Consider the following 21,610-nt stretch of genomic DNA (forward strand, 5'->3'; position numbering starts at 1 on the left):
ATGATATGAAGAGCAAAGTCCTGGCATGCATTTTCTCACCAAATAGAAAAGGAAACACACTGTACTATACTAGAATTGTTCCTGTACTGTAGCATGTTTGCGTGTGTTTTGGGTGGACGGAGGCGAGGCTGAGACTCATTCAGAATCTTCTAAGTCTTCTATCCACCACAAAGGTTTCAGGCCAAAGCTCTGAGAATCTACAGATACACTTCAAACGTATTCACTGGGGTGAAGAGCAGGACCACAGGACTGCACAAGCAGAGATTTTTGATCTTTCAGAGACCCCATAGAGCTCTCTAATGACTCTGGAAAGAATGTGGAGAAGTTCTGCTCAGCTTTACATCTTTCAGCTTCTGATTAAATCCTTCAGATTACTGCAAACAAACTCACCACAGATGAGCTCATCTCTATGTGATGTGTGTTACACTGAAGCAGAGATTCTGAGCATCATGACGTCAGTTTACAATACAGAGAAAAAGTGTGTTTCGTTTTCTTCTTCATTTGGGGGTTTTGCTTATGCCTGATATTATGCAATTATATCAATAAATACTACTTGTGTTGCTGACATTGTTCAACAACAAATATGAATCATCACTCAAGTGAGTTTGATTAATACAACTGCAGCAGACTTACAGTAAATCATGTTCATGTCAGGTAAACAATAACTAATGCTAGATGCTCACAAGATATGATGATGTATGTGAAGATACAAAATGAGATAACAACGTTTTAAATCATTTGTACAAATCATGTTTTTTATTGTGCATTCCTATTAAAATCAATCCATCTGCAGTTTATTTGTTTAGATTTAACCCGTAATACCTTAAAGATACAGCTAAATTACACAATAAAACATGATAACTTATTAAAATAAATGAATTTTAATGTCAAATGTGATGAAATGAATGAGAAGAAGAGCAAGTCACAGGTGAGCTGCCAGAATTTGCAGAATTTATGTTTGAGTTAAAAATCTGTGGAATTCTGCTGTCAGGTAGTGAAGTTTCTTTTCTTGTCTTAAAAATGTTTTGTATGTGTGTGTGTATGTGTGTGTGTGTGTGTTTTTGTGTGTGTGTGTGTGCTTGCGTGTGTGTGTGTGTGGGGGGGTGCTTAATATAACTGTGACAACATATGATGTGTCATTCTTCAGGATTCAGTGTCTTTGTTCACATGGATTAAGAATTTACTAAAAGATGTGACTCATGAATCATTCTGTGTACAATAATCCAACAGTGCTGTAATAAACGGAGAACAGCCGTCAGTTTTTACCGTCTTTACTCATGTAACCATAGTCTAGTACCAATGTACTTTATATTGCATCTTTATTTTTATTCTAAAATTTTTGCGCTGGCTCTACTGTTATGTTTATTGAGGTTTCATAACCAGAGCGAGAGTTATAGTGAAATCTGACATAACTCCTGATATCAGTGATATTACTGACTGCAGCGCACATCAACCAAACTCACGCTCAATATTCTCCTGTTACACATTCAGTTACAGAACGGAGTCTGAAAACATAGAGATTCATATTCAGCATTGTTAAACGTGTTCTGATTAATTGATCTGACATCTTTAGTTTGATGTGGTGTATATTTGAGAAATGGAGCGTCTGTGATCCCACAGATATCATGCGTAAAAGAGTTGATGTACTCTGGCAAACTTGAGTAATAATCACTTACAGAGACAGAATTAAATCCACTGTGGGATTTTTCAAAGATGGTCCGTGTGTGTGTGTGTTTGTGAATTAATGTCAGCAACAAAAGAAACGTGACATTTGAGAAAGAAGCGTCTGATTTCATCAGTGAACGTAAGCAGAGCCCACGGATGTCTGTACAAATGTGTTTTTCATAGGAACAGCAGCCAAGTAAACAACCTGCCTGTTGCCAAGGTGACAAAAGGCTTCTTACATAAATGTTTATTTATGAGCAAACTGACTCATTTGATGACCCCATTACTGCCAGCTCCAGATTCAATATTAAACAGTGCTGTAATGAGAAAAACACATAATCATGTCAGAAAAAGCGGATTAGATCATCAATATTTTCTCAAACCAGATATCATTTGGCTTTGTCTGAAGATCAAGTGTATGATTGTGAGAGCGGTCCTCAGTCACCTTGACGATGATTTCATCTTCAGCGTATGTGATGACCTCATTGAACACGTTCTCTGAAGTACCTGCACCTGTCCTCTCCTCTCGTCTCCACGCCTGCTTGTTTCTGTTGTTTTCCAGCGTGACACCCCTGCTGTTGGGATTTTGGACCCTTCCATGAGTCTGCCAGAGTTGAACTGGTTTTAAGAGTTTTTTCAGAACAGGGTTATTACTGTTCACAAAAATTCATTGAAATCAAATGTTTAGGCCCAAATCATGTTTGGAAAATCTCGACAAAACAGAAGTTAAGAATGTTGTCTTCACAATGCACTGAAATTTGCCCCTGTAAAGCTGCTTTGGAACAATGCACATTGCGAAAAGCGCCATATAAATAAACTTGAATTGAATTGAAAATAAAATGAAAAATAAAATAATTGCAAATTTTAATAAAGCTAATAAACCGGTTCAGACGAGAATACTAACACACTATTGTTATTGCATTATATAGTAGGCAAATGTATACTGACTGCATGAAATAACCAAATACCACACTACATTAGCCCAAATATGCTTTTTACAAGGGTGCACACTGCATACTTTTATGTACTGTAGGAGATTTTTCACACTTCCACTGGATGGGCTCATGTGACAAATAAAGAATACAACTGAACTGTTTATAAGGATGAATGATGTGTGAAATGATGTTATTGTTCTTATTGTATAATCAAATAATATGCAGTATGTACTAGTGTGTCGTGTGCAGTGTTAATACTGAGACCCAGTTCCTAATGAAAGCACAGCATCTCCCTCCCTCTGTGCCCTGAGGATGATTATGTATCTGCAGGTTGTCGGTAGCTTTAGGATAGATAATGAGGGAGAGACAGAATATCCTCAGAAATACGTCCAAAGTACAAATCTCCAGATTGAAGCAGGTGAAGATATCAATTCCAGGGATGTCATGTGGTCATCTGTGTTGTCATGTCCTGTCTCTGTGTTAGAGTGGACGTCAGTGTTCTTTACGGGCTGTGGATGTATTCATTTGTCTGTAAGTGATGTCCTCTCGTCTACAGCACCCAACCTGAAGGGCCGGCCCAGAAAGAAGAGGCTCTCCATCTGTCAGAGACGAGACTCACAGGGTCAGAGCGGAGCGAGAGAGCACAGCAGTTCACTGGAGAACAAGTCGCCTGTCAAGGTAGTGAACTCACTCATTACACATCACAGTTCACTGATATACTACACACACATGACATCATCATGAGCTCTGGACCACTTCACCCATGTTTTTTCACCAAGAATCACCCATCCAGACATTAACATGTAGTCATTTAGCAGACACTTTCATCCCAAAAAGTTTTTACTCTGGTAACAGCACAGATTCTAAAATGTTTTGGTTCAGATACCCATGTGAGATCTCTCATCAGATTTGTAAAGCATTTGTTTTATTTTTAGTGCAATATTTATCATAGTCAGGTAAGAGCCATTTTCAGGATTGTCACATCCAAAACGCTTCATATTCCTCATAAATGAACACATGAAAATGAATATAAAGTAACTATTTGATGTTCTATAAAGAGGAATCTCTTCTCCATTCATTGGGTCTTATTGCTTCATTTTATTTCACAGAAATCCTACAAAGTTTATCGTCTCCCAAAAACCACTTTCTTTTTTTTGTCACATCCATAACACGTTTATTTCCCTTTTTAAATATAATTTTTTCATAGACTGACAATATTTGATGTTTAGACTCTATCAAGGGTTCAGTAGAATATAAACAGATGGTTCAATATAATCGTAACAACTCTCATTCTCTGAGGTCCATAACACAAAATGTCACGTCCATAACGCTGGAATTGCCCTGTTGATGATTAACATATGACTTAGTTTATTCACTCACACAACAACAACACAACTGTGATAATGCTTAATGACATAAACATGTGACGTGTGAAATCATCAAATCTATAAAACAAAAGAGTTAAAGTGTTTTATAAAGCATTTTTATTTCATGTCAACATCAAGGGTTTTTTGATAGTTCTTGAAATGTTGGGCTGGCCTTGACGGGTTCTTTATGAAAATAAGCTCTCTTGATTATCAGGAACAGATGGCCAAACAGACGTGTGTGGGCCGGCCGTGACTGCAGTACATGACACTGAAAGACTGACTCTGGATCAGTTCTCACACGCTCACGCTTGGGTCACAGCAGCTATTTAAAGTCTTGGAGAGATGATTTAAATGCCCAATAGTGCGTCTATTGTTGCGTCACATGGTTTTTCACTGATCTGAGAACAATCTGTGTGATTGAGGAAGACCTCAGGAAACAAGTCAAGAAACACAAACTAGTTTGACATATTCTCTTGTTTTGGTTTTGGTTAGTTAGCATGTAGGACGGTCCAATAAGGTAAATAACACAACTTTTGATTTTTTTAAGACATCATTGAGTTGAAATGTAGAAATGATTCCAAAATTAGACTTTTCAAAAATCATGTTTATATGATGTGATCATGTTTTTATTGTGTTCTTTTGTGTTAGCTAGCTGTATTAGTTTTGTAGTTAGGTTGAAATTAATTAACACGGGCCGATCGCACCCCGATTCGCTCTTCTGAACGTTCCCAAACCCGCGGTGGCATTCCGTCGGAATCCTCAGGCATGCACTCAGAATCGATGCGTGACGTAGATGAGATCTCGCTCGAGCATCGGAGGGAGACTGGCATCCGACTCTGACGAATCCGAGCTCCCCCCAGGGGGGTCGAGCTCAGGAGGAAGCAGAAGTGATGTCAGCCATGCTAAGCCGGGGATACGTGGTTCCTGAGGTCGGAGCAAACCGGACGTCTGCTTCCCGGCAGCCCAGGACCCCTTTGACATCGGCTCCGGTTCCTGTGCCCCCACAGGCGGCAACCCGGAAGCGGAGGTAGAGGGGGAAACATCCACCCTGTCAGCAACCTTCTCGCCAGAAGGGACACTGACGGGAAGACCCTAGCGGGAATGATGAAGCACACCATCCCCTTGGTCCCCCTGTCACAGTCCATTAGGAGCTCTAGAGCTGCCCACACTGTCTTGGTGGCTAATGAGGGCGCTCCATCTTAGTTACTCGATCCAGTTCGCCCGAGACTCTCCCAAGTTTCTGGGCATCCTCTCTCTCTCTGTCAGAGGCAGGGACGCCTCCGTACTTGGGGTAGAGGTCACCACCCTTCTGTTAAACAGGTATCGAGTTCATCCTTCAAAACCAAGATGTTCAGTGGGTTACAGCCTGGGCTTCATCGTTCCCAATACGGCGGGTCACGCCCCATAGGTCTGTGTACCCTGAACAAAGCACCTTCACAAGTTGCCGTTCAGGATGCTCACGTAGAGGCAAATCCATCAGGTGTCAGGATTGGTTTTGTGACAATCGACCTGTTCTCCCTTTCGGTCTGTCCCTGTACCCATGGTCTTCACGAAGATAGTGGAAGCCGCCCTATCTTCCTGAGGGGAGGAAGGTGTGCGGGTACTAAACGATCTCGATGACTGGCTTATCTTGGCACACTCGCGAGATCTGTTGCGTACACAAAGGGACGTGGTGCTCTGGCACCTAGATTGGTTGGGATTACAGGTCAACCGAGAGAAGACCACCTCTTTCTGGGTATGGAACTAAACTCTGTCACCATGACGGCGTGACTGTCTGCAGCACTAGCCCAGTCGGTGTTGAACTGCTTGGAACACTTCAGGAAGCCAGCGGTCCCCCTGAAACAATTGGAGTAATACCCCTTGGGTTGATGCATATGAGACCGCTTCAACACTGGCTAGAGTCGAGTTCCGAGGACAGTGTGGCACACCGGCAGCAGGCGCATGGTGATGACGCCCTTCTGCCAACGCACCCTAACCCCTTGGTCTTCCATGACTTTTCTCCGAGCGGTGCACCCCCTCGGGCAGGTTACCCCTGCAGGGGTACATTTACATTTACATTTAGTCATTTGGCAGACGCTTTTATCCAAAGCGACTTACAGTGCACTTATTACAGGGACAATCCCCCTGGAGCAGCATGGAGTAAAGTGTCTTGCTCAAGGACACACTGGTGGTTTAACCCACTAGACCACCATCTCCATGGTACGGGTACGGTGCAGTGTGTAACGGGCACACAGTAGCGGGGCGTTGGACAAACCCCCGCCTGCGCTGGCATATCAATTGCCAAGAGTTGTGGGCTGTGCTACTTGCACTGAGAAGGCTGCCGCCTCTGTTGCGGGACAAGCACGTGCTGGCCCAAGGACAGCAATACAGCTGGGTCGTACATCAATCGACGGGGTGGCGTACCCTCACGGCGGTTAACACGACTTGCTCAACGCCTCCTCCTGTGGAGTCAGCAGGTGATCCGGTCCCTGCGGGCCACGCACATCCCAGGCGAACTGAACCAGACAGCCGACGCGCTTTCCCGTCAGTATACGCCTCGCGGAAAGTGGCGACTCCACCCCCACAGTCCAGCTCATTTGGATGCTGTTCAGACAGGCCCAGGTAAACCTGTTCGCCTCCCGCAACACCACCATAACCCGCTTTGGTACTCCCTGTCCGAGGCCCCCCTCGGCACGGATGCCCTTGCACACAGCTGACCGCGGAATGGACAGAAACCCACCTTCCACCCCCCAGGAGCCTCCTTGCACAGACATTGTGCAAGGTCAGGGAAGAGGAGCACCAAGTGTTATTGGTTACACCGCACTTGGCTTCAGAGTTGATGCTCTGGACAGCGGTTCTGGCATCCCACATCAGACCTCTGGAACCTCCATGTCTGGTCTCTAGACGGGACGAGAAGATCCTGAGATGGCAACTCCCCCTCGATGGCGGAGTCCATCACCCAGGCTAGGGCCCCATCTACTAGGTGGTTATACGCCTCTAGATGGCGCCTCTTCTCGTCCTGGTGTGTCTCTCAACGAGAAGACCCACTGAGGTGCTCGATTGGGATCGTGTTGTCCTTCTTAAGAGACTGGAGACTAACATCTCCCCTCAACACTGAATGTGTATGTAGTCGCTATCGCCACTCATCACGACTCAGTTGATGGACGACTCGGTTTCTAGTCCAGCACGACCTGGTCACCAGATGTGTCCCCTTCCGGAACCAAGTGGTGGACTTGCAGGCGCTCCCCATCGGGGAGGAAGACCCAACCCCATCTGTGTTGTGTCCTGGACCGCACGCAGAGCTTCAGTAGCTCTGACCAGCTCCTTGTCTGTGATGGAGGACAGCAGAAGGGGAAGGCTGTCTCCAAGCAGAGGCTGGCGCACTGGGTCGTGGACGCCGTTACGACGGCATACAGATCTCAGAATCTCCCATGCCCATTGGCAGTGAGGGCTTACTCCACACAGGGTATAGCCACCTCCTGGGCACTGGCCAGAAGCGCCTCTCTAGCAGACATCTGTAGAGCTGCGGGTTGGGCTATGCCCAAACAGCTTTGCAAGGGTTAACAACCTTCTTGTAAACCCGGTGTCAGCCCACGTCCTGCGTGGCGACATGTAAGACTGGCATCCGGGGGGACGTATGCTTGCAAAAGCACCTTTCCACCCTCCAGTAGGTTGTGTCAGTGTGCTATCTACCTCTCTTCTTACTCAAACATATGGCTAAGAACAGGTATCTCACCAACCTTCCTTCTTACCCAAACCCTGGTTAGGAACAGGCATTCCATGCATCACTAAGCAAGCACCCCCTGGGGGTTGGCAGGGCAGAGCAGCCTTCCCCCTTAGACCGGGATACCATATGAACTATCACAGATAGCTTTAACCAGACCTAGTACTACCGGACGTCTGTAACACCCCCTCAGTGGGCTGTTCCGTCTGATGTATCCTCATGAGAATGGTTCCCACTCCTGTTAACCCATGAGCTTCCCCAGGTGGACCTCCACCTCGCGGTTAACTACTCAGTCCGCACGTTCCATGTGTTCACCTCCAAGGATGAGACCATACCTATGTCCACCATATCCCTCCCCACGGGTAGGAGGTGGCCTCTGCAGAGCATCCCTAATTAAGGAAGTTGCGCTTACCCGGTGTAAACCTGAGCCGGACGGCCTCTTGCCAGTAGAGAGCTAAGGCCCCATCCGTGAAAGGTTACCGGTCAGGGCTGTACCCATCTTTCTCCAAGAAAGCTCTGGGACCCCCCGACCACCACACTGGAAGGTTACAGTTTCGCCAAAGCTTCGAGCTGACACACCTAGGCATGTTACCGTCACTTCGCTAGAGATTGTGACGCGATACAGCATTGTGGCGTTTTCCATAGGCAACCCCATCTGTCGCTCTCGACACAAAGTCGAGACCAACAGAAAGGGAACGTCTTGGTTGCTTATGTAACCTCAGTTCCCTGATGGAGGGAACGAGACGTTGTGTCCCTTATGCCACAAACACGTATCGTATTCTGCTGCAGTCGTGAGAGGCTCTCAGGCTCTTCAGAACAAGAGGTAAATGAAGGCTTTCTTTTATACCGGACATCCGGGGGCGGAGACCGGCATGCAAATTTCATTTGCCAAATTTCATTGGCCTTTTCTATAGTAGTCAGAGTTGATTGTTTCTCAAGGGCGAACCCCATCTGCCGTTCTCAACACAACGTTTCGTTCCCTCCGTCAGGAAACTAAGGTTACAGATGTAACCAAGACGTTATCGCATTTTGGAACCAAAATCTTCAAATGGAAACTTTTGTTTAAAGGTCTTAGCATGTACAGTCCGAAATTGGCACTCGTTTATACGGTGTTTCTGAATTGTCAAAAGCCTTTCAAAATGCTTGCTACGCATGCAAAAAACTCAGAAAATCAAACCCAGTCCGGAATTTTTTATGACGGAGGAAAATATCGGAGACAGTGCATAAATGTGATTGAAACAACGTGAGGTCGTATTATTTTTTAACGTGCGGAAATTTTGCATGCAAGTTTTGGACTCAATGTGCAATAGTCTCATCAGCGTCTCGGATATTTCTCCTGAGATGAAGAGTAAAACAACAACGTGTCAAACTGAGCCCAGATTTCTCGTTTGCAATAGTCAATATTATTGAATGATATTTTTGTATATTTTTATAATTTTTATAATTTTTTGATATGATATTTTTATAATGACATTATTATTTCACCTCTGCAATCTACATTCATTTGGACCTCCATGCTTTTCATGTGTTTACACAATTACACATTTGATTCTCTTTTTATCTCTACTAATTAATTTAAGAAGAATCATCTGAGACTAAATTCAAATTTAAATGAAACCCATTAAGAACTCAATTAAATCTCCTGAGCAACATCTGAGCAAAAATCCTCTGTAAACGGATCTTCTCTGTGTGTTCTTCATGGTTCTTTCTCTCGTCGTGTGGCGTTCAGGTGAAGGTGGACTCAAAACCAGGTGTGTGGAAGCCCAGGAGCGCCAGCAGCAGCTGTAAGAGAGTCACAGGTGAGGGGAAACAGCGGATGGAGACACCTGAGGAGTGTCACACAGATGAACAGGCCTTTCTGGTGGCGCTCTACAAGTACATGAAAGAAAGAAAAACCCCCATCGAGAGAATACCGTACCTGGGCTTCAAACAGAGTAAGTTCTGCATCTGCAGTTGCTCCGCTGTGACACAACACTAACTTTCTTCGGCAGAACACAAAAGAAGATATTCTGAAGTCAAACCACACTGAACCCAATTCACTTCCGTTGTATGAACATTTCTCAAAATATCTTCTGTGTTCCACCAAAGAAAGACTCACGTATAGGTTTACAGACACATGAGAGGGAATCAATGACGACAGAATTTTAGGTCAACTATCCCCTTAACTTTTGGGAGCACTCAAGTATTTAATGTAAATGTTCTCAAAGACTGAAATTCACAAAGCTGAAATTTAGTTTTTTTGTTCACACTAAACACAGAGACTCTAAACAGCACGCATTTGTAATTTACATTGCAGGATTGCAAAGTAGGTCAACAAAATGCAATTATTCCCAGTCAGCTCTGCGGGTCTCTTGAAGATATCCAGCTCTGACCTGCAAAAACACGCCACGCATGAATAAATCAATCCACCAACAAACTCATTCTGAATGCAGAAGGCAGAGACCTTCATTCATTCATCTTCATGTGACAGCTGTGAGAAACATCAGAATATCTGGAGAGGAATATGTACAAGATAAATCCAGCTTGAATTCGAACCAGTGTGTTAGCAAGTAATCATCGGAAGGGAAAAAACAGCGTGCTCTTCATGACATGCTCACACAAATAAATGAAATTCTCTTTGAATATTGAATCTTTGGTCTGGGGACTGTTTACACGAGAGTGTTTTCAACTAAAACTGGAAAACTTTTTATGTATTTTCGAAAGTGGACGGATAACAAAAACTTTTGACAAACAGGCATCAAAGTGCAAGTTTTTGAAAACGACGGTGTAACAAGGTTCAGTAAAAGGAAGGAAAGCTTGGAAATGTAAACTTTAAAGGCAGCGTTTTTCAAAAACGATGACATCATACGCATGCGTATTACACCTTCAGTCTGTAGTCATGTGCGAGTATTCCCCAAACAATAATGCCGTGCTGCATGTTTGCACCTCCTGACATACTTATGATAATTTCTCCAGCAAAAAGTAGATTTACTGCACCACTATAACCAGTGGAGAAATAGTATTTATATACACACCAGTATAAACACACACACACGTCGACAAAGTGTATTAAACGCACTTTTAAATTAAAACTCTGTATACGGATCTGCGCAACCACGTAGTGTTTCTTTATAGTGTAACATCGCCATCCACTGGCATAGGCATAATACGTCGTTTTTATTAGTTTTCCCAGATCCATGTAAATTCAGATTGTTTTGATAACGCTGTCATGTGTACGTGAAACTTTTCAAAAACGCAAAGGAGAAACTTTCCGTTTTTGATCATGTAAACATACTCTTAGGGCCCTATTTTAAGTATGTAAGCACATGGTCTAAAGCGCACGGTGCATGTGCACTCAGGGCGGGTCCGAATCCATTTTGCTAGTTTAACGACAGGAAAACGGTTGGCCAATGGGCGCATGGTCTAAACAGGTTGTACCGATTCTCTTAATGAGCAATGGGTGTAACGTGCAGTAAACCAATCAGATCAGTCATTCCCTTTAAGAGCCAGTTGTGCTCGCACCATGGCGGATTCGCTATTTACACAGTGGACTTTGCAAGAGCAAAGACTGAAAACTTCTCCAAAGAGGAAACACATCTGCTTGTGCGTGAGTTTATAGCGCGTGAGCAGATCATCTACATGACAAGATGGATTTTTATCTTATACAATAATCATCTTTTAAATTGTACTTTAAATTGTTTTTTTATTTGTCAAGTTTGTGTGCTGGGGGGCACGGTGGCTTAGTGGTTAGCACATTCGCCTCACACCTCCAGGGTTGGGGGTTCGATTCCCGTTTCCGACTTGTGTGTGTGGAGTTTGCATGTTCTCCCCGTGCCTCGGGGGTTTCCTCCGGGTACTCCGGTTTCCTCCGCTGGTCCAAAGACATGCATGGTAGGTTGATTGGCATCTCTGGAAAAATTGTCCGTAGGGTGTGAGTGCGTGAGTGAATGAGTGAGTGTGTGTGCCCTGCGATGGGTTGGCACTCCATCCAGGGTGTATCCTGCCTTGATGCCTGATGACTCCTGAGATAGGCACAGGCTCCCCGTGACCCGAGGTAGTTCGGATAAGCGGTAGAAAATGGATGGATGGAAGTTTGTGTGCTGCTGCGCTTCCCTCTGTGTAATAAATAAAGTGAAAGCACGTTGTGGACCCACCGAGAGGCTCATTTTCTACTAACGCGCTCTTTTTTTAAAACAAAAATTTCAGTTTCTTAAAATAGCAACACTGCGCCTGATAACACCTCTTTTTTAGACCAGCACACCTATGGGTGCACAAAAAAGTGCATTTGCTATTTAAACAACACAAAATGAGTTGCTCATCATTATATGTCTGTTTTTACATTTAATGTGGAGTAACATGCTTTCTTCTTCAGGCTGATTCATACTTCTGTGAAAACACTCTGGATGTGAATCACACAGAACTGATGAATCAGATCCAAAACATCTCTATAGCAACAGATTCAGGGTCAACATCTGCTTATTCAGTTTAAAATACTCAATCATAGACGATGAGTCAGTCATGAGAAATGGGTCTTTGACAAACATCTTTATTTCAGTTTCTTATACGATGTTCAGTTGATTCGAAGATTGTGTTTGCTATGGATTTCAATGTTTGATAAAACAGTTCTCTAATCTGATCGAACAAGAAACATTGCACCTGCGTTTGCTATTACACTTATTTCTATAACTACACTTGACTTTTGTAATCAGGCTTTGAAGTTTTGTGTTTTATACTTGTCACTTCTGTGTCTAGATGTCTGTTAACTGGTCTTGTTTATACAACGGTTGTACACAAGCAACATTATTTACACGATCATAATGAATATCTTCTTCTAAACCTGCCTTACTGCTCTTTAAGAGATGTGACAGTCACTGTTTTATGTTTTTGTTCAGTTCAGTGTGTAAAGTTTACATAAGTATTCTGAGCATACACAGTATGGAATACTCGTACTAATAATCGTATGGAAGTAAACTCTTGGCAGATGTGTGAGTTTGATCTTCTGTGAATGTGATGTTTCTTTTTCTTCTTCTAACAGTAAACCTCTGGACTATGTTTCAAGCGGCTCAGAAACTGGGAGGATATGAGGTGGTGAGTATTTGGCAGTGTGCTTTTTCCTTCAGCTCTCAAAGATTCCTCCAAAACAGCCCGGCGTGTAATGTGTGTTTACTAGACCCGGGCCTGGACGCTGAACTCTCTCAGATCCTAATTTGGCCCGAGCGCTCGCACTTGTTGTAAAATCGACAAGTGGAAAACACGTGTAACGCCTTTTTTCCGGCGGTGGAGGGAATTGGCCGGGCTGCGTTCAGTGCCCATGTTCAGACTCTTGAGGGACTGTTATTGTGCTACAAGTAAACTGCGCAATAAAGGGAATTTGCTTGGCAGCTTATCTGACATCTGCTCTGCAGAAATCATTCAGGTTTCCTCTAAGCAATGGGTTTTCCTGATGGTTTCAGTAATGTTGTACAGTATTCGTATGTCAGGGCAGATTATCAGCCAACAGGAAGACACTTGTTGCTTGTTTTCTCTTCCCATCTGGTGTATTGATAGCGCCGGCCGCCTCTCTCTCGCACGCGTGTACGCTAATGTTCATGTCCCCGAGCGGCTGCAGTACAAAGCTCAGATTCATTCAGCTGCACGACGCTTCAGACATTTATTTTGCTATATAACACACATGAAAAGAGAAATTACAGCAATATAAATGCAAAAAACATCACAAATGTTTTCAGGACACAAAGTATTTGAATAATATATACAAAAAATATATATTAACAACAAATACAGCCAAAGAAGATAAAAAACAGAAACTTCCATAACTATCCATTTTAAACTTGTAAACAATATTTGAAGAGTTTAGTTCTAAAATGAGTTCAATCTCCGTTTAAGAAAAATGTTTTTATTGTGCATTCCAATTGATATCAATCAAACTGCAGTTGGTTTGTTTTGATTTAAGCCATGATAACTCTACTAACATAATAAAACATGATAACATAATAAAAAACATGATTTTTGAAAATCTGATTTATCTCATTTTGAATCCAAACTGTTCATTTAAAGTCCTGCAAGCCTTTCCACTTTTACACCCATGCAACATACCACAGTATGTACAACGCTTCTGACATCTGTGATGAAAATCACTGTGCATGACACACCATGATGTCATTGGGAAATATCTGAAATATCTGATTCTGTTCCTCTCACGGGTTTGAACTCGCGTATACAATGTGCATTTTACCACAAACAGCATTCCAGTGCTATAACACTCATTCCATGCCAAAGAAGAACCTTTTGGTGTCCGTTTTCATTGCATCTAAAGTCTTCTGCGTTTGAAAAGATTGTAGTGGATGCATCTCTGAGGCTCATAGACTGGAACAAGTGAATTTCACATGCATTCATTTCCATCTGCTGTCCCATGGAGTGTGTTTTATTGAGCAAAGCTGCAGGAAACAGACATTAAAAATCACTGAATGCACTGAAGGTCTCTCACGAATACTAAAGCCTGGGCCGTATATGAATGATGTCAGCATCATTTCAAAATGACCTCGCATCAGACATCATGTACTGTGTGTGGTGTATAATATAAAAGATCTTTCTATTATGACTAAAGTGAGCGTCACATGTTCAATACTCAATAAAAAATAACTAATTTAAATAATTGGGTATTAATGTATCTGCGTTCATTATTGAATCTCATTTCAGATCACGGCTCGCCGACAGTGGAAAAATGTATATGATGAGCTGGGCGGAAACCCGGGAAGCACCAGCGCCGCCACGTGTACACGCCGACATTATGAGAGGTTTGTCTATATGGCTATATTTGGGAGCGTGTGTAAAGATGTGTCTATACGTAAACAGATCAGAACTCACAGATATCAGCTGTCAGTCGCACACCTCTGTGAGATTTGCTTAAATGAAACACTTTTATTAACATTATGAGGAAAAGTGTAGAGACGTGTCGACATTAAACAAGTGCTTGACATGTAAAGACTGAATTCTGTTTATTTTATAGCATCTTTAAATGTTCCTCATTCTGTAGTTTCACACTCACTTGTTTCTTTTGAACCTGGAGTGGAGCTCTTTTACTAAGATGTCAGACTTTGATGTGTTATGAGAAAATAATGCACGCGTGGCGTTGATCTGTCAAGTACGTCATTGCATGACTGTTTAAAATAAGCCAGTTTTGATTAAAGTTCCAGTGAAATGAACGACATCATAAAATAAATCAACACCATGAAATGAAATAACTTCTGTGCTCATGAAATATTTGACTCACTTCTAGTGGCACATGTGATTAGGCTGGGTATCGATTCTGATGTTCCCATTCACAAGCTCTCCATTCCATACCAGGCAATGACTTTAGATTTAATACTTAATCCTTTTAGATATTTCTTTAAAAGGTCAGTAAACATCAGCTCACAGTGGTGTATTAAAACATTAAATACAGAGCCACTAACCTGTATATTAACCTTTAAACACACAGGGGTATATTGAAACAGTCCCATAAACAGATTTAAGATACAGTTATAACAAACACAATTGCACAAAATTAGTTGTAAAGAGAGGCTGAAATCATATGAACCGCAGCCTTTTGTGTGAAGGTGATGTTCAATTCCATGTTAATTAAGTACATTTACGTTTAGCCGACGCTTTTATCCAAAGCAACTTACACAGAGCAATAATACAAAAGGTGCTCATACAAAGTTACAAGTTTCAACAAAGCAGATCAATACAATCTGTTGAGAGGAAGAGAGTGGGTTAGCTATTATTATTATTTTTTACTCATTTGTCCGTCAAGTATTCACAGAAGAGATGTTTTTAAGTAGTAAGGAATGAATGACCGATACACTCCCTGTTGTAACATCCACCCGTTGTAAAAAGAAAAGTGACATCTAGTGGATAGTAGAAGCAATAGCAATCACGTTAATGAATGTTCAGTTCATGTGGAAATATGAAAGGAAAAAATCATTGTCCTCATAAAAAAACGATTAAATAGATTTTCCGATTTTATTTCCCTGTGATGTGTTTATGTGTGGTGTGTTTCTCTTGTGACCGGCTCTGGGAGAGGTTTAGTAGGACAGGACAGGTGAAGTTGGCAGGAATTGTGTTCTCCCATCATCAAACCTACAGCCCAGTCAATAGCCGCCGGTATTCTATCTGTTCCCAGAATAATAGACCGTCAGAAGCCATCGGTCAGACTGACGTGTGAATGAATGAGTTGAGTAAATGACGGCGTTCAGAAGCCGTGGGTCAGTCCTCTCACAGGTCTGCTGCCCTGGACACAGACAGGAATGAAGATGTCTGAGGTTCTGTGAAACCAGCAAAACATGCCTTGATCTTTTCTCTCCCTCCCTATTTAGGTTAAACCGAGTTCTTAAAAGATTTCTTTCGGTTAAGTACTTCCTTCTCTTTGAAGAAGCTGAACTCCTGGCGAGCTTTCTTAAACCGATATAGAGTCATTCCAAACAAAGACCGCATCTGCGCTTTAACAAGCATGTCATCTCCGGATTTCTGCAGAAAACTACTTGGTTTACAGTTCACACGTTTATTTCAGGATATTCTTCGATAATTCCCTCTCTTGTTCCTGAAAGAAAGTCTGAATGAGGAAATCAAAAATGTCTTTGATGTTAACGAATTCCTTTCATATCCGTTACAGTTTGTTATCCGTCAGTTATATTTGCTTCATTATCTGAGGAGATTTTGGCTACTTTGTGTGTTGCAGAGGAAGAGAAACAAATGTAGATTACAAATTAGGTCATAAAATACTGTATGATATCAGTAACCTTGAAAGAGACTGCGGCATTCCCCCCTCCCTCCCTTTCTGGTTTTTAATGATGTAGGTCAGTGCCACTGATCAATCTGGTCATGCTTATTTATTTAATCTTCCTTTTCCCAGAGAGAGAGAGAGAGAGAGAGAGAGAGAGATCTTTGTTCCAGAAACAGTGAATGCCTTTGCAGATAAATCTTGTGCATCATTGGTCTTTTTGCCGCTGAGCTCCATCTTGTTATGGTGTGAGATATTATTATGCTTTTTAAAAAAGCTCTGTGGATGATTCCTCAATGCACTCGCTGCCACAAACACAATCAATCTCAGACGCGTATGGCTTTACATTATGTTTGAATAATATTTGCAAGAATGCGTACAAACATGATCTTGCTTTCAATTGATTTTTTACCACAAGGCAACGGCTCACTAAATACTGCATGGCTAAAAAAGTGATGCATGTTATGAATGCAACACAACCTGCTCCTTTAATTCAGCGAGGGATGTTTTGTTTCAAATGTTTGCATGTGTCCGGTTAATTCGGCACACGGCATTGCATTATGGGTAATGTGTTTCATGTCATGCGCACAGTTGTACAGTTTAGCAAACACATGGAGAAAAATGCATACTTTGAAATAAAGTGTAATTTGCCTGGAAGCGATTCTGAAGGTTTTTATTTGTAGGACTTGTAGCACAGTTCAGGATCCTCATGGTACTTGATTATTGATTTTTGTACGCCCTTTAGAACACGTGTGAGCTCACGCCTCGCAAGACATCCTTGAACCTTGAGCCAGCATGACAGATTTTTAATGCACCTCTTTAAGTGGAGTTTAATGATGTGTCTTTGAAGGAAGCATTTTTCCCAGAGTGCAGTGCATCAGCTGTTTCTGTCCCCGGAGGCGCGTCAGTCTCGTTTCAGATTGCAGGTGCTGTTAAAGGATAGCCGTGTGCATTTATTAGCCCTTAAAATCATAAAGGAGAGCGATACGATGAGCGAATGCTAGTAATGTCCGTGGTGGATTCACATGTATGTCTGATGTTGTGTTTGTCAGTGGTGTGACATTGTGCTCGTGACGGCTGATGAAACCTCATTAAATCTCTGAGCCATCTCATTGGAGCATCATCATTTGCATGTTGATTTACAGCCAGCACTTTCATGTTCTTTAAAAAGACAAACTAACACTAGTCTGAAGAGGAGGAGTTATCTGTCACACTCTTCTCAGTGAAGATGATGTTCTGAGGTACTTCACCGACAACATTAAACTGAATAGAAGAGTGAAATACATGACAGTGAGTGTGTTTGTCACTTCAGTAATGTGTCTGGAGGGCCGCTGTATTGACGCTGTTATATTTCAGCAGTAACACTGGGTTCACACCAAATGCCAACTAAGCGTTTTGTGCGAGTAAATTACGTACAAAGCCAATTTAAAGACATGTAGAGATGAGAATGTGCGCCAATATCGTCTTCCGCGAAGGTTGAAAATATTTGTCTTTTTGGGTCACTCGCACGAAAAAACGTTTTCAGTGAGCAATAAAGAGCGTGGAATGCGATTGTTCATGTTGGTGTGAACCGGGCGTAACAACATCGACAAACGTAATGTGGCCAAAGTTCATTTCTGGTAGACTCCACAAAGAATCATTAACAGTTGAGTAGTTTTAATTTAATACAATTAATATCATAATAAGAAAATGAATACAAAATAAATTCTATTATATAAAGAGACACAGACTGGAAGTTAAGGAACCGGTGAAAAAGCAGAGCCGCTGCTGTCGTTAACTTGGAACTTTTTACTTAAATAATTAAAAAAGAAACAGGGACTAAATTCACAAAAAATGGTCTAATAAGACCGTCTTAAGATTCATTTTAAAATGTTTATTTGTTAGCTAGTACACAATAGCTGTCACCTCCTCTGAGTGAATTATGGTTAAATAATCAAACTTTATAACATGTGTAACATTTTAACTTGTGTCTGTAGAGATAAGAAGCGTTCAAGGGCTTTGTTTTGGAACAGCCACAATATTGATGTAGTTTTATTTTCCAGGTTTGTTTTATGGATGTTTTATCAGTTGTGTGTTGATGTTGGGCTGAGGACTGAAGTGTAATATAAAGTCTTTAAATCAACGCTCTGGAATGTGACTTTCATTTCTCTCCACATCACGACTAATTCCAACAGTCAAATATTTCACAGAGAGGACGTCTTGGTACAAATGACAGACGCTTTGAAAGCAAGCCACTGGTTGTGCATCATTTGTAGTATTAAATAATTAAAGTAGAAAGAGAATGGGTTTTAGCCTGAAGGGAGTGAGGGGGGTCATTTCAGGTCTAAAGGCCAAAAATGTCAGAAGACCCCCTCCACCCCAGCCCACCGGTAACTGTGTGAATCTGGATTAGTTCAAGGGTCGACTTCTCAACAAAACCTTTCCGGCGTCATGTGAAGCTCAGGGTCTGTTTTCACACACACATATCGTCTCTATGATGAATTCAACATTTCCCCTTGCGGAGAAAAGCATGATTTTTTTTCTCAGAGTACTCTAAATTGTTTCCCTCTCTTAAAAGAGCTGAAGTTTGATCCCAGCAGTGAGGACAGATGTGTTTCTGAGCGCTCTGGTTTGAGGTTTTGTGGTTTTCTCCGTCCTCAGGCCCTGCTGCTCTGCTGTAACCTCCATTATGTCCAATAAGAGGCCTGTGGTTGTGTGTTTAACATTCATTAAGCATGTGAAGTGCCATCTAGCTGTGTGTTTGCTTACTGCGGCTGTGATGTGAATGTACTGTACTGTACTGTGTGTGTGTGTGTGGGCAGATGAAAAGTCAAGTCTCCATCCCGTGGTCTTTTTAATAGTTTAATGTTTCGTCTCTCTTGCACCAAAGCAGCACGGTGAGACCAATGACAAAATATGTGTAGTTTACTTACAAAAAGCGTTAGTCTTGGTTATTATGGTATGTGGGCTGAGAGAGAGATCTTTTGATTGCACTCAAAGACAAACATGATAAAAATAGAGCTGAAACAGTTGAGCTCGTGATTCTTGCTGTAATGTTTCACTTCCTGTTCTGTGGAATCTGATGGACGGGTGTAGCGCTCTCTTGTGACAGACACATGGAAGTGTAGCAGTAGAAATACTCACGGTGTAAAATAATGACAGCATAACAGACTCAAACATTTCACCATAAAGGCAAAATAACTTTATTTATGTTTTTTATTTAATATTTTCGTACATTTTAACATTGTTTTGGCATTTTGTAAATACAGTAATTATTATTGCCAAAACTTCTTTTATTATGTTTTATTTATATTAATTGTATTACTTCACCACAACAACCCAACTGCAGATTGACTGATATTCCTTGGAATGCACAAATAATGAAAATAAATGGTTGAAAAAGAACTCTTCATTTATACTGTAAATATTAAGTTATTTAATTTTAACTTAGTGGTGGGCACGGTGGCTTAGTGGTTAGCACGTTCGCCTCACACCTCCAGGGTTGGGGGTTCGATTCCCGCTTCCGACTTGTGTGTGTGTGGAGTTTCCTCCGGGTACTCCGGTTTCCTCCCCTGGTCCAAAGACATGCATGGTAGGTTGATTGGCATCTCTGGAAAAAATTGTCCGTAGGGTGTGAGTGTGTGAGTGAATGAGTGAGTGAGTGTGTGTGTGCCCTGCGATGGGTTGGCACTCCATCCAGGGTGTATCCTGCCTTGATGCCCGATGACTCCTGAGATAGGCGCAGGCTCCCCGTGACCCGAGGTAGTTCGGATAAGCGGTAGAAAATGGAATGGAATTTTAACTTAAATCACTTCAACAAACTCAACAAAGTTAAAAGAATCTGTTTTTATTCCATTACAGCAAGAAAATTCTTATTTATTTTGCATGTACGTATTTGGCATGTGTTTTTATCAAAGGGACCTACAGTGATTTTCAAAGCAACAAAGTACATGTTGATAATATGTTATAACCAGGAATACTTGCATTGTGGTAATGAGAATCTGTTTCATTGTTAAACAATGTCCTTATGGGCTTAAAATGGTTTAATTTTCAGTGAAAACAGGATTTATTTTGATCAGGTTCAGATCGTGTCAGTAAAATCACATTATTATAGATCTGATAACTGTTTGAAAGCTGAACATCGATCAAGTTAAGATCTCATAATCTGCTGCTCACGCTGGATTCGTCAAACATTTCTTCTTGAATATTTTTCCGTTACTGTGGCAACACTGGACGGTCCGACTGTTATTCTTGTGCTGCGAGTGGATGGGATTATGTAATGCTTATGTAAATCAACAGAGTTATTTGTGCATGAGTTATTTCAGCAGACAGAGGAAAGCTGAGCGTGGACGGTGAGATGTTGTTGTTCTAAAATCGTCTGCAGGAGCGTCCTGCGAAATATTACTCGTGAGATGATGTATGTGTTAGACAGAAAAGAGAAAACTATCTCCAGCCCGACCACTGCGACGACATCTTTAATAAACACCACATGAAACCGTTCCTCACGGTTGACCTCACAGGAATGTAGAGTCGCAAATGAGATTTCTGTCATATTACAGGAGAACAGCTGGAGTCGTTTCAGAAAACATATTAGTAACGTCTCAAAGTATCTGTACGTGAGAGACCTGCAGTCAGCATTAAAAAGAGAATGTCTGAGTTAAAAGACGTGACCCGTCAGATTCTTTTCAAGTTAAATGATCAGTATACGTCCACATTTATTTATAACTCCACACAACCATCGTCTGATTTCTGTCTTCTGTTGTTACTTCATTTTAAGAAATTGCAGATGAAATATTTTTGACAAAACTCAAACACATAGGAGAGAGCTCCTGGAAGACTCCCGAGGTTTATTTATCTGAACGTATGAGACGTAGAACGGTGGATATCATCCGTGTGTTGGACCTCATTCAGCTGTGCTTTAGTAGTATTGAGGTGTCAAATCTGACCTCATGTTTAGCGTGTCTGTCCTCGGTTCTCAGTTCCTCCCGGCTCCTGTGGTTGTGGTTGCGGCCTCAGCAGATGAAGTTCTCCTCCTTTGGTTCTTCATTACATCCGCGAACGCGCCGGCGACAATCTCGTCTTCCGCGCAACTCCAAGATATGTGTCAGCTCGCGTCACAGTAATAAAGAATGTGGAACGCCATTGTTTGCATTCGGTGTGAATCCAGCATAAGAGTGAAGTGTGAGGAGAATGTCATAAGCATCTCGGCCGAGAGATGTTCTCT

General features: G+C 42.0%; 1 protein-coding gene across 1 annotated transcript in view; it reads left to right on the forward strand.

Moving 5' to 3' along the window:
- Positions 1–21,610, forward strand: part of arid5b (AT-rich interaction domain 5B) — an 84,821-nt gene that overhangs the window by 51,431 nt on the left and 11,780 nt on the right. The window contains exons 5-8 of the mRNA XM_056771943.1: positions 3,157–3,278; positions 9,400–9,604; positions 12,685–12,737; positions 14,346–14,443. Of these exons, the coding sequence (XP_056627921.1) occupies positions 3,157–3,278; positions 9,400–9,604; positions 12,685–12,737; positions 14,346–14,443 (478 nt within the window). The remainder of the gene's footprint in view (positions 1–3,156; positions 3,279–9,399; positions 9,605–12,684; positions 12,738–14,345; positions 14,444–21,610) is intronic.

This window comes from Triplophysa dalaica, chromosome 17 (genome assembly GCF_015846415.1).
Source record: "Triplophysa dalaica isolate WHDGS20190420 chromosome 17, ASM1584641v1, whole genome shotgun sequence".
NCBI classification, from domain to species: Eukaryota; Metazoa; Chordata; class Actinopteri; order Cypriniformes; family Nemacheilidae; genus Triplophysa; species Triplophysa dalaica.